This window comes from Hoplias malabaricus, chromosome 1 (genome assembly GCF_029633855.1).
Source record: "Hoplias malabaricus isolate fHopMal1 chromosome 1, fHopMal1.hap1, whole genome shotgun sequence".
Classification (NCBI taxonomy): domain Eukaryota; kingdom Metazoa; phylum Chordata; class Actinopteri; order Characiformes; family Erythrinidae; genus Hoplias; species Hoplias malabaricus.
Window position 1 is genome coordinate 58634712 of NC_089800.1, and position 12855 is coordinate 58647566.

Sequence of the window (12855 nt, forward strand, 5' to 3'; positions counted from 1 at the left end):
CCAGAGGATCTCTCCCAGCACTTCTATCCACTATACACACACCACACACACACACACACACTGTCTTTAGCCTTGACTGAACTGCTCCACCAGTGGCTGCTTATCTTAGGGGAAGTCGTTTACCATTGAAAGCACGCAGTCAGAACGTCAGGAACATTTCAAGACATTTGATGCTAAACACCAGATGCAGTTTGATTTAATGTATGATACAGTTAATGTTAGGAAGTCTTGCTTGAATTTTGTTCCAAAAATATCTGTCAACCCCTGCTCATATATAAGACAAACACTATGGTAGGAATATTCCATATAAATCTACCCATCATAAAGGCAAAAGAGAGACATGCTCCTGGAAATTATGCAAAGAAGGAAAAAGAAGAACACTTCTGATTAAAAGATTAGAAATGTTTCAGACAAGGAATGTGGCAGTTCTAAACGTCCCTATTACTTGTCGTCTATGATAGTTTACAACTCCCTCCCAGGATTCTGTTCATTGTACATTCTCCTTCAACCTGTGGCTTTAGCCAAAAGGGGCTGAAAGTGGGTTTAAGGGGACAGTTCCACAAAGACTAGCGTTTACACGATTTTTCCTCATTTCCCTCTTTACTCCAAATGTAATCAATTACCCAAGACTTGTTTTGAATCTGAAGTTTGTCTCTTTATTATTCCAAATGTACTTAATCAAGGAAGACATGTTTATATTCTGAGTTTGCACTGGAATTATGAGGGTAATGTAGCTAAGTAATGGAAGCTTATAACCACCAAATAGCAGTTTGCAAACTGTGAATCATCACACATCTGCCTCAAAGCGTGTCAAGACTCAGTTTTGAATGGACCTGATTTTGTTGTTTCAACATAAATGGACAAACATGCAGATAAATAACAGACTTCACAATGCATTTATGCTTCTATGCCCGTTTTTACACATAACTGTTATACAGTGTCAGAGATTACATCACATCTTCACATGGGCTTCAAATCTGTCCACTCTGCAGCCATTTTAGCAACATCCAGGGTAGTCATTCCTGCTCATTCATTACCACACTATCTGTTGAAATCAGAAAAATATGACATAAATAATTTGTAACATTTGACTTAATTACTTAAAAGATATATATGTTGATGGTTTATCAGAGAACCAATAAACTGGCCATTTTTACAGAAGCGCAGGGCTTTCCCTGTAAAGAGACAGCATTTTGAATATTAACAGGTTTCTCATTATTTAGTTAACCAGCGACTGGTCTAATCTCCTATAATGTCTTGTAAAACCTAGCATTAGTGACCTGATACCTCCAATACAAAACTACATAAACAAACTTGGCTGGCCAGCTACAATTATGGTAAGGCTAATGTAGACGTCTCCCTCACTGCCTCCAAACTATACATTTAAATGTCATTTGACATCAGGATGATGACTGGCTCTCATCGTGTGGAGGGAGTTTGACATTACAAGTCTCATGAGAGCAACTCAGTGGATGTGTGAAAACATAGGCACCTGCTCAGTCAATAGCTGTTTCAAGGTCAGCACCCCACTAAACTCCCCACCTGAAATTGCAGCTCTGTGCAGCCGTCCAGTCACACGCTGCTGATTTAGCCACTGAGGTGTGAAGCTGTGGCATATCCAGGATTCAGGAGGTTGCTATGTTCCTCTCAGTGACTCACTTATGGGAAAGCTGCACCCACGTTCGGAAGAGCTGATTGGGCATGAGCATTTGAATAGAAGCAGCCGCTTGCTGAAGTGACTGGGGCTGAGGAAAAGCCGCCCCCATTCAAGGAGTCACACATTTTATTGGCTCATAATTAATGCCTTCGCAACTTTTCCCAAGGGGCCTTCGGCCTCCCTCAGAGACTCCATATTAGTCAGAGCCGTGCCCCTGATTTATGAGGCAGTTGCAAGAATCTGCTTTGTGTTTCAGACTTCACAATGTGTGTGTGTGAGTGTGCGTGTTAGTGAGAGAGAGAGAGAGAGAGAGGGAGGGAGGGAGGGAGAGAGAGAGAGAGAAAGAGAAAATTACTGTATGCGGGAGTCATTCATAGTCAGCATGACAGACACATTTCATTCACATTATCGCAAGATAAAAAGAGATCATTTATAAGTATAATGTCTTTTTCTGCTTTAGCATCTGCACCCAGGGTAACGTTAGGTCATGACAGTGTTTTCTATTACACAAATGAACCGCACTTCCTTACTTCCACAACCTGAGCCTCTAGTGGCGTCTGAAATGCAAAAAAAAAAAAAAAAAAAAGTAAATGCAATGAAACAGAAGCTCTTAAACATTTTGGGAAAATATAGAGTACTGGGCAAAATTCTGAGACCACCCTTTATTTACCAAGATATCTATTAATTATACATTTGTTAGCTTCAAGGAAAATAATGGAGGGAGATCAATTTAAGAAATATTTACTCAGAAGCCTCAAAACTTTAATGTCATTTTTTATTTCAAAACAATTCTTCACCTTACAGCTTTTTTCGTTCCATTCTTCAGGATTTTCCGTGATATTTTCCAAATTTGCAAAGTTTAGTCCTGAGTAACTAGTCAAGACTAGTCTAGATATTAGTGGCATTTTTTGTTTATCATAATCTAGAAATCCCAAACATCTTTATATATTTGGGGTAAGGACTCTGGGCTGAGCATCTGAGAACACCAGCAGCTGCTTTACAATCTTTTCATTTGACCCTTTTCTTAGAAAAGGCTTATAGAGCTATGCATCCTTCCAGCTCTGTATTGTTCATTTGTCTTCTCCCAGTGGAAAAAATGGACAGAAACATGTGGATTTGAAAAAGAAAGAAGATTTTGTCCCTTTTCCAATGGGAACAATCTCCCAGTTTTGCAGTTTCTTGCACAGTGTCACAGCGTGTTGCATTTTCTTTGAACTTCAGTGAAAAATGACTGAAATTTTATAAAAGATTTTTCTTGTAAATCTTTTGCTTTAACAGAACATACCCTACATTCACTCTTCTAACTTTAACTGCTATAGAGCCTTTTCAATGTGTTGTATTTAACATTGAAAAGTTGATTACAATCCCATCTCATTTAGTCTATAGTTCTTTCGAGGACTTTATCCTGAAAGAAAATCAAAAGCGGTTCTGCCATGACTTCAAACGCCAAGGAGCTTTTTTAGCTGTTGGTTTTTTATTTTATTTTATTTTTTAACTGTGATATTGCTGTAGGAGAAATCAGTGTTATACACCATCTCAAATCCAACATGTGGCCACTGCAATCAAACTAATAAAGCAGCCCCAAAACCAGTATCTGGCAGGTTTTAGAAAGCAGTGATGTCAGGGGTGCCACTGTGTCTACTGTAAATAAAGAGAGCTTGAACCTCGCAGGAAGGCCATGGTAAGACTTGGTGCACTTAAGTGGAACCTAATAAAGTCTGGAACAGGATGTCCACTGTGTCGCACTCCTGAGATTTACTGGGTCCCTAATGGAGGACATCCAAAACCGAGATTACAACATTTCTCCTAACTTCAACTGCTCTCTATTGACATTGTAATAAACAATTTATAGCCGGCACCCATCCAGCGTTTCCATTTTTTGTGATGGTTACACTGTAACATACTGAAAACCATTATTTCTTAAAGTGCTCATACACTATATTCTCTCCCTTTTCCCCAGAGTCCATGGACTCCTTTTAGAATTAAACAGACTGTTTCAACTGCACTGCCTTTAAGACTGCTATATGTAAATGACCTATAATTTGATTGGATGCCCTGTGTAGAACATGACTGGGAAAGTGCAAATTTCAATATATTTCAAAATGTTTTGTTTTTTTGTTTACATCTGGAAATGATTCCTATGGAGTGAGAGAGAGAGAGAGACTCTGAATCCTCTCTGCATTCCACTTTATTTCAAAACAACAATTAGACGAGTGGAAAAAATGAGGGAAAATTATGCACTCTTTTTTTGTGCATGATGTCACTGCAGGACACAGGCAACAATTCTCATTTCACATAGACCTCAATAAATCATGAAGCCAAAGCAATCACACCCCTCTCTCCTCCTCAAAGACTGACACTGAGTGAGCTTCATCACTCTGCTCCCATTTTCTGACTCCACTTTTATTGCTGCTGGAGTCTGCATTTTAAATCCTGCTGCCTTTAACTGGACATGTTCTCCCTCTACATGCAGCTCTGCTGATTACAGGCCAGCTCAAATCTCAGGGGAGAGGGCTAGAAATTTACAGCATGACTGGAATGCAGTCGCTAAATACTTAAATGCTATTACAGTACAGAAGTGAATCAGAGTTTTGCTCAATCCAGAGCAGAACTGGCTCATTTGATGGACCCTGGCCCAGTGATGATAGAGTGTGAGATTCTTCCAGACACGAAAACGCAATCAAGTGATCAGTAATCTGAGAATGGCTTTGTTGCCAGTCGTTAATTATAAGGGTAATCAAAGCCAGCACAGCCAAAATCTGTCTGAAAACATACTTTCTACTGCTGGAAGCCCACAGACACAGAGCCAAAGCTGCACATGCTGCCCATATCCAAAGAACAAGTACGCCTTTTCATGGAAGAAAATTCTTAACTTCAAAATATAAACAGACCCCTGGTGCTTTATCTTCTGTGTTTTACATAATGTACCAAACACTAAGGGGTAGGACTTTCATGGCAGTTTTGATTCCAGCTTCCAATACACCTGAGCAAGTTTTAAAAATACCTGGCTTTCATAAGTCTGGAGCTGGAAAGTAACCCCCAAAAAACAAAAAAACATGGGCCAGCTGAAGGTCTCCAGGAACTGGGCTGGAACCCACTTACTTGTGGAATGATCTGATATACTCTGACAACTAATAGAAGGCCTTAGAGAAGTCGTCTTACTATCATAATAGTGTGTGGGAGGTTTTTCAAACCCACTGTAGAAATGCACTTTGCTCAAAACTCTCGCATATTCGGAGAAGAAAAACAATCACTGGGTTTAAACCTTTGGACATATCAATAACTTTGGAGAACGCAATCCTTCATATTTATATTCAAATGCTCTTTAAGCTCAACCCACCACCCCAAAAGTCTCAACCACAGAATTTAATATGCAGTTTTAACACAAATGGCCAATTATCCTGATCCTCCTCAAGCATCGACAGGGCTTTTTCATTAAAGAAAAAAAAAAAACAATGAAATTTTACAATTGTAATATTCAGTCTTAGAAATTACTTGTATGATGTCCCCTTGAAAAAATTAACATACACAATCTTCAGCTCAAAAAACACCCAAACACTGAATTTACTGTGCAGGTTAACACATATAACCCGTTATCCTGACTCCGCTGACGTTTAGACAGATCATTTTTTGTTCTGTAACTGGGGAGCAGTGGCACATGTCACAAGCTGCACTGTGACTGTAATAGAATTAATCCCTCAGATCTACCTTAGTTCAGGCCACGTTTACAGGCCTCCACTGCACTGTTCCAGCTGTTTGTTTTCACAGCACCGGCGTGACACGCTCTCTGTCACTTTGGCTCCTATCTGTCAGCTCCCATTAGAGATCAGGCCTTGTCCCAACTGCCTCACAGCTCTGACCACTGAAAACTGATCATACTCTGTTTCTCCACTCCTGTTGCCTGCAGAAGTAGGGTCTGAACAAAGCTCTTTAACATTGCAGGCGTTTTTCCATCTGACTACTGGTACCAGAGGTCTGCAGAACAAATTAAATCCACACTCACGTAGTTATTTGGGTAAAGCAATGACTCAAGTAAAAGTACTTTAAGAAAAGTAGAGTAGCTAAACTAATGAGCCACTCAAAATTAACACCAAGAAGAGCAGTAGAACCTGTTAAAACCATAATCTATAATCATCAATCAGCAGAATGGGCTAATATTTGTTGTGATACTGTTCTTTTCATTTTAGTCATTTTGGTTTAAAATAAAATGGCAAAGTTCAAAAGTTAATGGTGTGACCAAGTAGCACGACAAGTATTAGTGAGTAAATATCATGGGCTAAAATGTAACCAAGTGAAAAGTAGATTCATAAATTCGTTTTCTGTTACCACTTCATCCTGTTCAGGTCATGGTTGGTCCGAGGCCTACATGAAATCTTTGGGCACAATGTGGGAACACATACTGAACAGGGTGCTGGTCCATCACTGGGCAAAGCAGATTCACTAATTACAACTCAGCAATCACAACCCCATGGAAAGTTACATTCAAAGATTAAACAACAGTTTACCTGGAGCACATCTGAGACAACGAACTGGGCTTCTGTAACAGCGAGAGGATGCAGGTGCTCAGAAGCAGAAAAGAATCCACATTCTGGTAGATAAAAATAAGTATAACAAACAATTGTGTAATGTGCACCGCACTGTAAATAGTCTAGAAGCTGTAGAATGTGGGGTAAGGCATGCCTTACTGAGCTTAAATAAAGGGTTATTACTTAATTTCACTTGTGGTGGAACTGTAAATGTTTCAGGTTTTGGATTAAAACAGGATATGATTCCTTGCCTGGTGATTTATGGTTGAAAGTTCAAACAGTTTAAAGGGAACATCTACCATTGTGGGGAAACTCTTTTGCCTGGTTTGTTTACATTGTGAAGCTCCAATGTGGAGTGGTATATTTGGGGGAGGGGGTGGGGTTTACCACAGGAACACATTTGTTGCTCGAGTTGTTTCGTTTTATAGCACTTTCAGTCTGTGATTACTTTCATGAATTTAGTGCTCTCCTGGATTTAGAATCAGTTCCTGACAGAAAAAAATCAATCAATATTACCCACCTAGTGGGCAGCCGTGGTTTGAGAACGGCTTGAGGTTTGAGAAGCGACCTTGACGCCGGAGGGTTGCCAGTTCAATTCCAGGGACCAGCAAGAAAAAAATCATTAACGGCTGAAGTGCCCTGTGTGCTGAGATGGTTGCCAGCCCCCTGCTCCAGGTGTGGTCACTGCCCCTAGTGTTTGTGAAGAATTGCTTACTAGTGTGTGTGTGTGTGTGTGTGTTCACTACCACAGATGGGTCAAGTGCAGAGAAGTCATTTCCCTAAGGGGATCAATAAAGCATCATCATCATTTTCTCTGGAGCAGAAAAAGAACAACACTCTTACCTTGGTTCATGCTTTTCAATGTTTGGAGGTTTCTTTTGTGCCTAAAAACCTCCAAAATGCCAATGTACTGCCGTAAGCAGAGAGTACACCATAAAACAACCCTTTTTTGTTGTTGTTTGTTTTAACCCATTTACAGACACTGGGGCTTCCTAAACAGAGTGGGGAAACAGCCTCAGAAGTGTTTTTTTTTTTTTTTTTTTTGCTCAAAATCGTGAACGTCGCCTTTAAGCATGGAGCTCCATGATGTGAAGCAGGTGCTTATGATTTTCTATTCAAACACACATTACACTGCTCAAGTTAAACATCTTCTGCTGATTTTACCCAGTGTTACAGCGTTATAAACACATGAGTGGACAGGACAGTTTTAGGTGCTAAACCAGATGTGTGAAGTTTAAGCAGTCATAAGAAGGGAAAAAATGAGGCCCAAAAAAAAAATAAAAATAAAATCAAGCCAACTGGCAGGTCTATTTTGCTTAATTCACTTCCTTTCACTCTGTTATTTTTTCCTGGAATAGTTCTGCCAACTCACTCCTGAGATACTGTTTCTCATGCAAAATCTCATGGTAAAGATTTTATAATAATTAAAAATAAACAGACGAGGTGAATAAAAACACCAGCCCTAATATCAAAAGAGTGCTGGCTCAATTTGACCCATTCAATGCCAGGAGTTCAGGAGAGCACAGTTGTCCTTGCTCTCTGTAGGTGAACAGGACAGTGCCCCCTTTCTCCAATTCAGTCAGCATGTTAGCTAACATTACAGATCTGGACAATTAGCTTTCTCCTCCGCTGTCCAGTAGCATTTTGTTAGCAGCAATTTGAAAAGAACCTGTGGCTGGTTCCACGTCTCAGAGGAAATATGTGCTGCCTTCAAACTTCCATTGTGGTAGCATCGTCTGACTGCTGGAGTTCTAGTCCAGACTGGGGAGAAAAACTGGATACAAAAACTAGCAATTAACAATTTTGTTGATGAATTTGGCTCACCATGTGCTGGAAAGTGGACCAAGAAGAGGCACATTGCTTTTACAGATAACCAGATCATGATCTCTGTCAACCCTAGTGAGTCATAATTCAAAGCAGTTATGACCTGACAAGACCTTCAGGCCGGTTATGAAAGCACATAGGCTGTGACCAGGTGCACTGGTGGGACACACCTCCAGCTGAGGCTCATAAAGAGCAGGCCGTGTTTGTTGGGGGGGGGGGGGGGTGGTCCAGTCAGACCTCACATTCACCCAGCCTCTATGAGGGGGTGGCAGCTGGGGAGTGGACAGGTCACTGCGCATACACACATGGGGGAACTGGTGATTTATGGTGTAGGATATGTTTTGTTTTACATGCTGAGTCAGTTCTCATATTTTATTGTCATCACTACTAAAATCATGACCGTTTCAAACATACACAGACCTTAAATACAGTAGCAGTAGCCATCTAGAAACCTACGGTATATACTGTATTCCTTTTCTATTTTGATAAACAACACTCTATAGCTTTATTAATTTACAGTTAATTACAGGTGCAACATAAATGGAAGACATCCTATGATTTCAATGTTTTGGATTAAGAAGAAAATATTGATATTTAATGCAACATCTACTTATTCCAATATAAAATATTAAAATGTTTCAGCCGCCTGATGATTTAATAAATATAACAATGGCATCCACAAATTGTTACATTCAGTTTTTTTAAGGTAAACATGGAAAAGTCCATTGTATAAACAAACATTTTGGGATGACATGCAAAACGAAATTTAAAACAAAATGCAACGATAATACAAAGTTAAATGTTGAAATTTACAAAGTTTGTATTGGTCATGGGCAGCACGGTGGCGCAGGTAGTGTCGCAGTCACACAGCTCCAGGGACCAGGAGGTTGTGTGTTCTACCTTTGTCTGCGTGGGTTTCCTCCGGGTGACTGTCTGTGAGGAGTGTCTGTGTGTTCTCCCTTTGTCTGCGTGGGTTTCCTCCGGGTGCTCCGGCTTCCTCCCACGGTCCAAAAATACGTTGGTAGGTAGATTGGTGACTCAGAAGTGTCCGTGAATGTGTGAGCATGTGTTGCCCTATGAAGGTCTGGAGCCCCCTCCAAGGTGTATTCCTGCCTTGCGCCCAATGACCCAACGCGACCCTGAACTGGATAAGGGTTACAGACAATGAATGTATGGTTTATCTTTTTTATTATTTAATTTGTCCATTTTTAATTTTATGTCAGCAACATGCTCCACAAAAGTTGGGACAGTGTTCTTTTTGGCATGGTGTTCCTGCTTATAAAACTTATAAAAACACTCTGTAAATCTTTGGGAACTGAGAAACCCAATTGCTGTCGTTCAGAAAGTAAAATGTTTTCCCACTCTTGCTTGTTAAATGTTTTCAGTTGCTCATCAGCTTGAGTTTTGTATGTGAGGTGTTTCCACTGATGTGGAGGAAAAGAATAGGGCTTTTAGAAAGACAAGTCCATGGTTATTTCAGCAAGACAACACCCAGCCTCATTCTGTAAGTGTTACAAAGCATGGTTTCGTAAGTGTGTGTGTGTGTGCGTGAATGTCTCATATGGCGCAACATGAAGTGGAGAATCAGGCAGCAACCAATCAAACTTCTGTTTTTTTTCCTAACTTCAGCACAAAAATAAAGAAATTCAGACGTCACACATTTAAAGCATTTGTTTACAAATGAAAATCAAATATAAAAGTAAAGCAAGTAAAAATCCTCTATATGAAGAAAGGGGTGCTGTCCTCCCTGCAGGCCTGTGCTGGGCTTAAGGGACACTAACTGCGTAAGCAGACATAGGAGTGGAGAGAGTGAGAGCATAATAAAAGGAAATAAAAAGCAGGCTGTCAGATCACTTCAGTGCCTGTAAATCTGACTGGGGCTCCTCTGAGAGAAGGCAGGATTCCTCACAGTAATTTACCTGGAAACACAGCGATAGCCTGAGCTCACTGCACAAACAGAAAACACCTTGAAATATCATAGAATGATATCACACTCAGACATTTATAGGGTGCTGATAGACAGATGTGTGCGCATTAAAATCATTATAATGAGATGAAGATCTACTGCGGTAGGTTCATATTTAACAGGTCTGTCCACATTAAGCGAGAGAAAGCAAAGCAGAAGGAAGAGAGTGATAGGGACAAGCAAATCCAGTCCTGTCATCAGTTTCCCTTTCAATAAAACAGAGGAGGAAACTACAGGGCCGCTCGTGTTTGGGAGTTGTGGCAAGACACGTCAGCTGTAAGGGAAATTGACAATACTGAGATGGACCTGCCATTCTCATGTGCTGCTGTAGAAGTCAGAATGTTGCTGTTAGATCAGTAGAACCCTGAGAATGACAGCTCCAGTCCCCCAGAGGGCATTGCGATCAAACGTTAGAACAGGCAAACAGCAGCACGTTTGATTTGACTTTATTTCCACACCTTTCTCTTTTTTTTCTCTCCTAAAGTAAAAGGACCTTCACAGTTTCTGACTGCAGGCAATCACCTTAAGCCCCAGATCATTCACAACCTGGGACAACACGCTAACCTCAATGCCTCTGCAGTGATACTGACACAGACGGACAACTAAGGCAACAGACACAAACACAACTGTGAAATACGACCTGTGAGATTAGGAAAGCACATTTCTGCCAGCTGCATCCCTTTAGAAAACAACGTTGCTGGTGTTTATTTGATACCTATGCTTGGTAAACCTCAGCGGGTCTTTCTTTAGAGGCCAGACAAAAAAAATAAAAATAAAAATAATTGTGGAAAATGAGGTAATGCGCTGCTTACAATTTCATGGTTTATTTATACTGTGGTCCTCCTCTTCAGCAGATTTTGAAAATTCAGAGCCGAAATCTGTCTCGTGCTGTATTGTTTTCATTATACAGTGGAAGGATGCAAGTCAACCTTATCTGGAAAAGCTGCCCACGCTCAGTGGTGCCTCCTCACTGCAGGAGACAAGCCAAGAAAGCCACGTGCTTTTACACACACAATACATTTCATTAGACAACTTAAGGGTTAACAATGCTGACGATTTCAGCGCTGGTGTTGAAAAGGTCTCGGAGACTGCCAAGTTAAGGTGACCACAGACTTATGGAAGTACCTCAGTCACTTCATTATCACTAGAAAAAAGCAGCTTTCATTAAAGAGCACATGGTGATGAAGGGCTTATTGGAGCCAGACCCTCCGCATGTCTGTAGCGTGATATCCGCAAATAAACACGCAGGCCAACTCCCGGCTCGGCTAATGTGATACGCACAGTCCAATCACCACGCAGACAGCTCCCTTCAGTGCTTTCCTTCAAAGAGGGAAATAAAATGATACTTTTACTTTAACAAAACGAGAATAACAGGAATGGGAGATATAAAAACCATAAAAAAATTTAAATAATAATAATCATATAACAAACATTTGAGGGACCTTTACAAGGAACAATGCCCTCACTATTTCTGTAAACGCAACAGTAATGGTACAAGTCCACTTGAACTACTTTTTTGGACACATTTCGCCTATGGGCGTCTGTGAAGTTTCTGTACAAGTAAAGGAACACATTGTTTGAAAGGGGTTTGTTCTGTGTGGGACGCTTGTATGACGTACCAACCTACTCTTGCCATATTGGCTGGACTGAGCAGGGCAGTCATACTTGTCTGCAAGTCTACAGAAATTTTTTGCCTATGGTGAATCTGCTCGACACAACGTAACCCATCATGCACTGTGCAGCAGCTCTCCATAGAAATGAATAGGATGTGGAGAGTGGTAAGTGAACTTGTACCATAACTACATCTACTTGCTTCCATTACAATCCACAATGTCCAAAAGGAGAAAATGTTGCTCACTAAACATGACAAAGACTAACGGGACTAACAACCTGGCATTTCCAAATGTAAATTTTTTTTAAAAAAAATTAAAAAATCAACAATTTAGTATGAATACATTTTTTCCCTATTCCCCCCCACCCAAAAACAAAAAACAAAAAAAAGATTCATGAATAGATGGTAGTATGGCGTCTGTGTGAGAGGTGCAGGGTGTAAACAGGCACCAACATAAGTCCTGCATCCTGTATTCCTGCCAGGTGACAGTCTGTGAATCTTCGCTCTAAATGACGAGAGCAGTGGGCAGCCTCTCAGACAGAGAAGTTACAGGACGCCTGCTGCAGGGCTGATGAGGTGAGGGAGGGTATGTCTGCAAACTTCTGGTGCATCTCTCCAACACTGCCTCTCCCTGCTACTCAGCAAGCCAGGAACGTCATGCCCGTCCTGCGGTAGGCACTCTGTTAGAGGGAGGGAGGGATGAGGGAGAGGGCCAGGGGGTGAGGGAGGGAGGGAGGAAGAGAAAGAGAGAGAGAGTCTGTTATGAATTAGCACTCCAGCTCCACAGAGGCAAGAGGCAGGCCCTTGTTTTCCGGTTTTGTAGACAACTCTGGTTGGAATGTGAGGCTTTTTTTTCTTTTATGTTTAATCTAAGTATTTCTGGTCGTGTGGGTTACAAGACACCATTCTACTCCACTGGAAACAAGAGATGCAAAAAATGCCCGGTTGAGTGTGGTTAACAAGTGGTTTATGAATGTATTTACAGAAATGTGTGGACTTTGTTAAATTACGCTCCAAATTTTTGTGAGGTAGCACACAGCACTGCACGGGCCACAGGAGCTGTTAATGAAGAGAAGAAAAAGAAAAGAACGGTCTTAATTACTTCATTAATCCTGGATACTCAATGTCTAAAGTGGAAATGTATCTTCTTAAATCAACATTTAATAGGCAGCTTGCAAAGAGATATGCTGTTTGACAATTATTAATGATTAATAGATTAACTGAAAATGTTAGGAAATTAGCTTTTCTAAAGTTGCTCATAAAGTCTTAG

General features: G+C 40.7%; 1 protein-coding gene across 3 annotated transcripts in view; it reads right to left on the reverse strand.

The window, feature by feature from the left end:
• Window positions 1–8504: 8504 nt before the first annotated feature.
• Window positions 8505–12855, reverse strand: part of supt3h (SPT3 homolog, SAGA and STAGA complex component) — a 111228-nt gene continuing 106877 nt past the window's right edge. For 2 of the 3 annotated variants that reach the window (XM_066668240.1, XM_066668232.1), the window contains exon 12: window positions 8505–12265. In XM_066668240.1, coding sequence (XP_066524337.1) covers window positions 12132–12265 — 134 coding nt within the window. In that variant the 3' untranslated portion in view covers window positions 8505–12131. The remainder of the gene's footprint in view (window positions 12266–12855) is intronic. The other variant, XM_066668248.1, reaches the window with a different exon arrangement.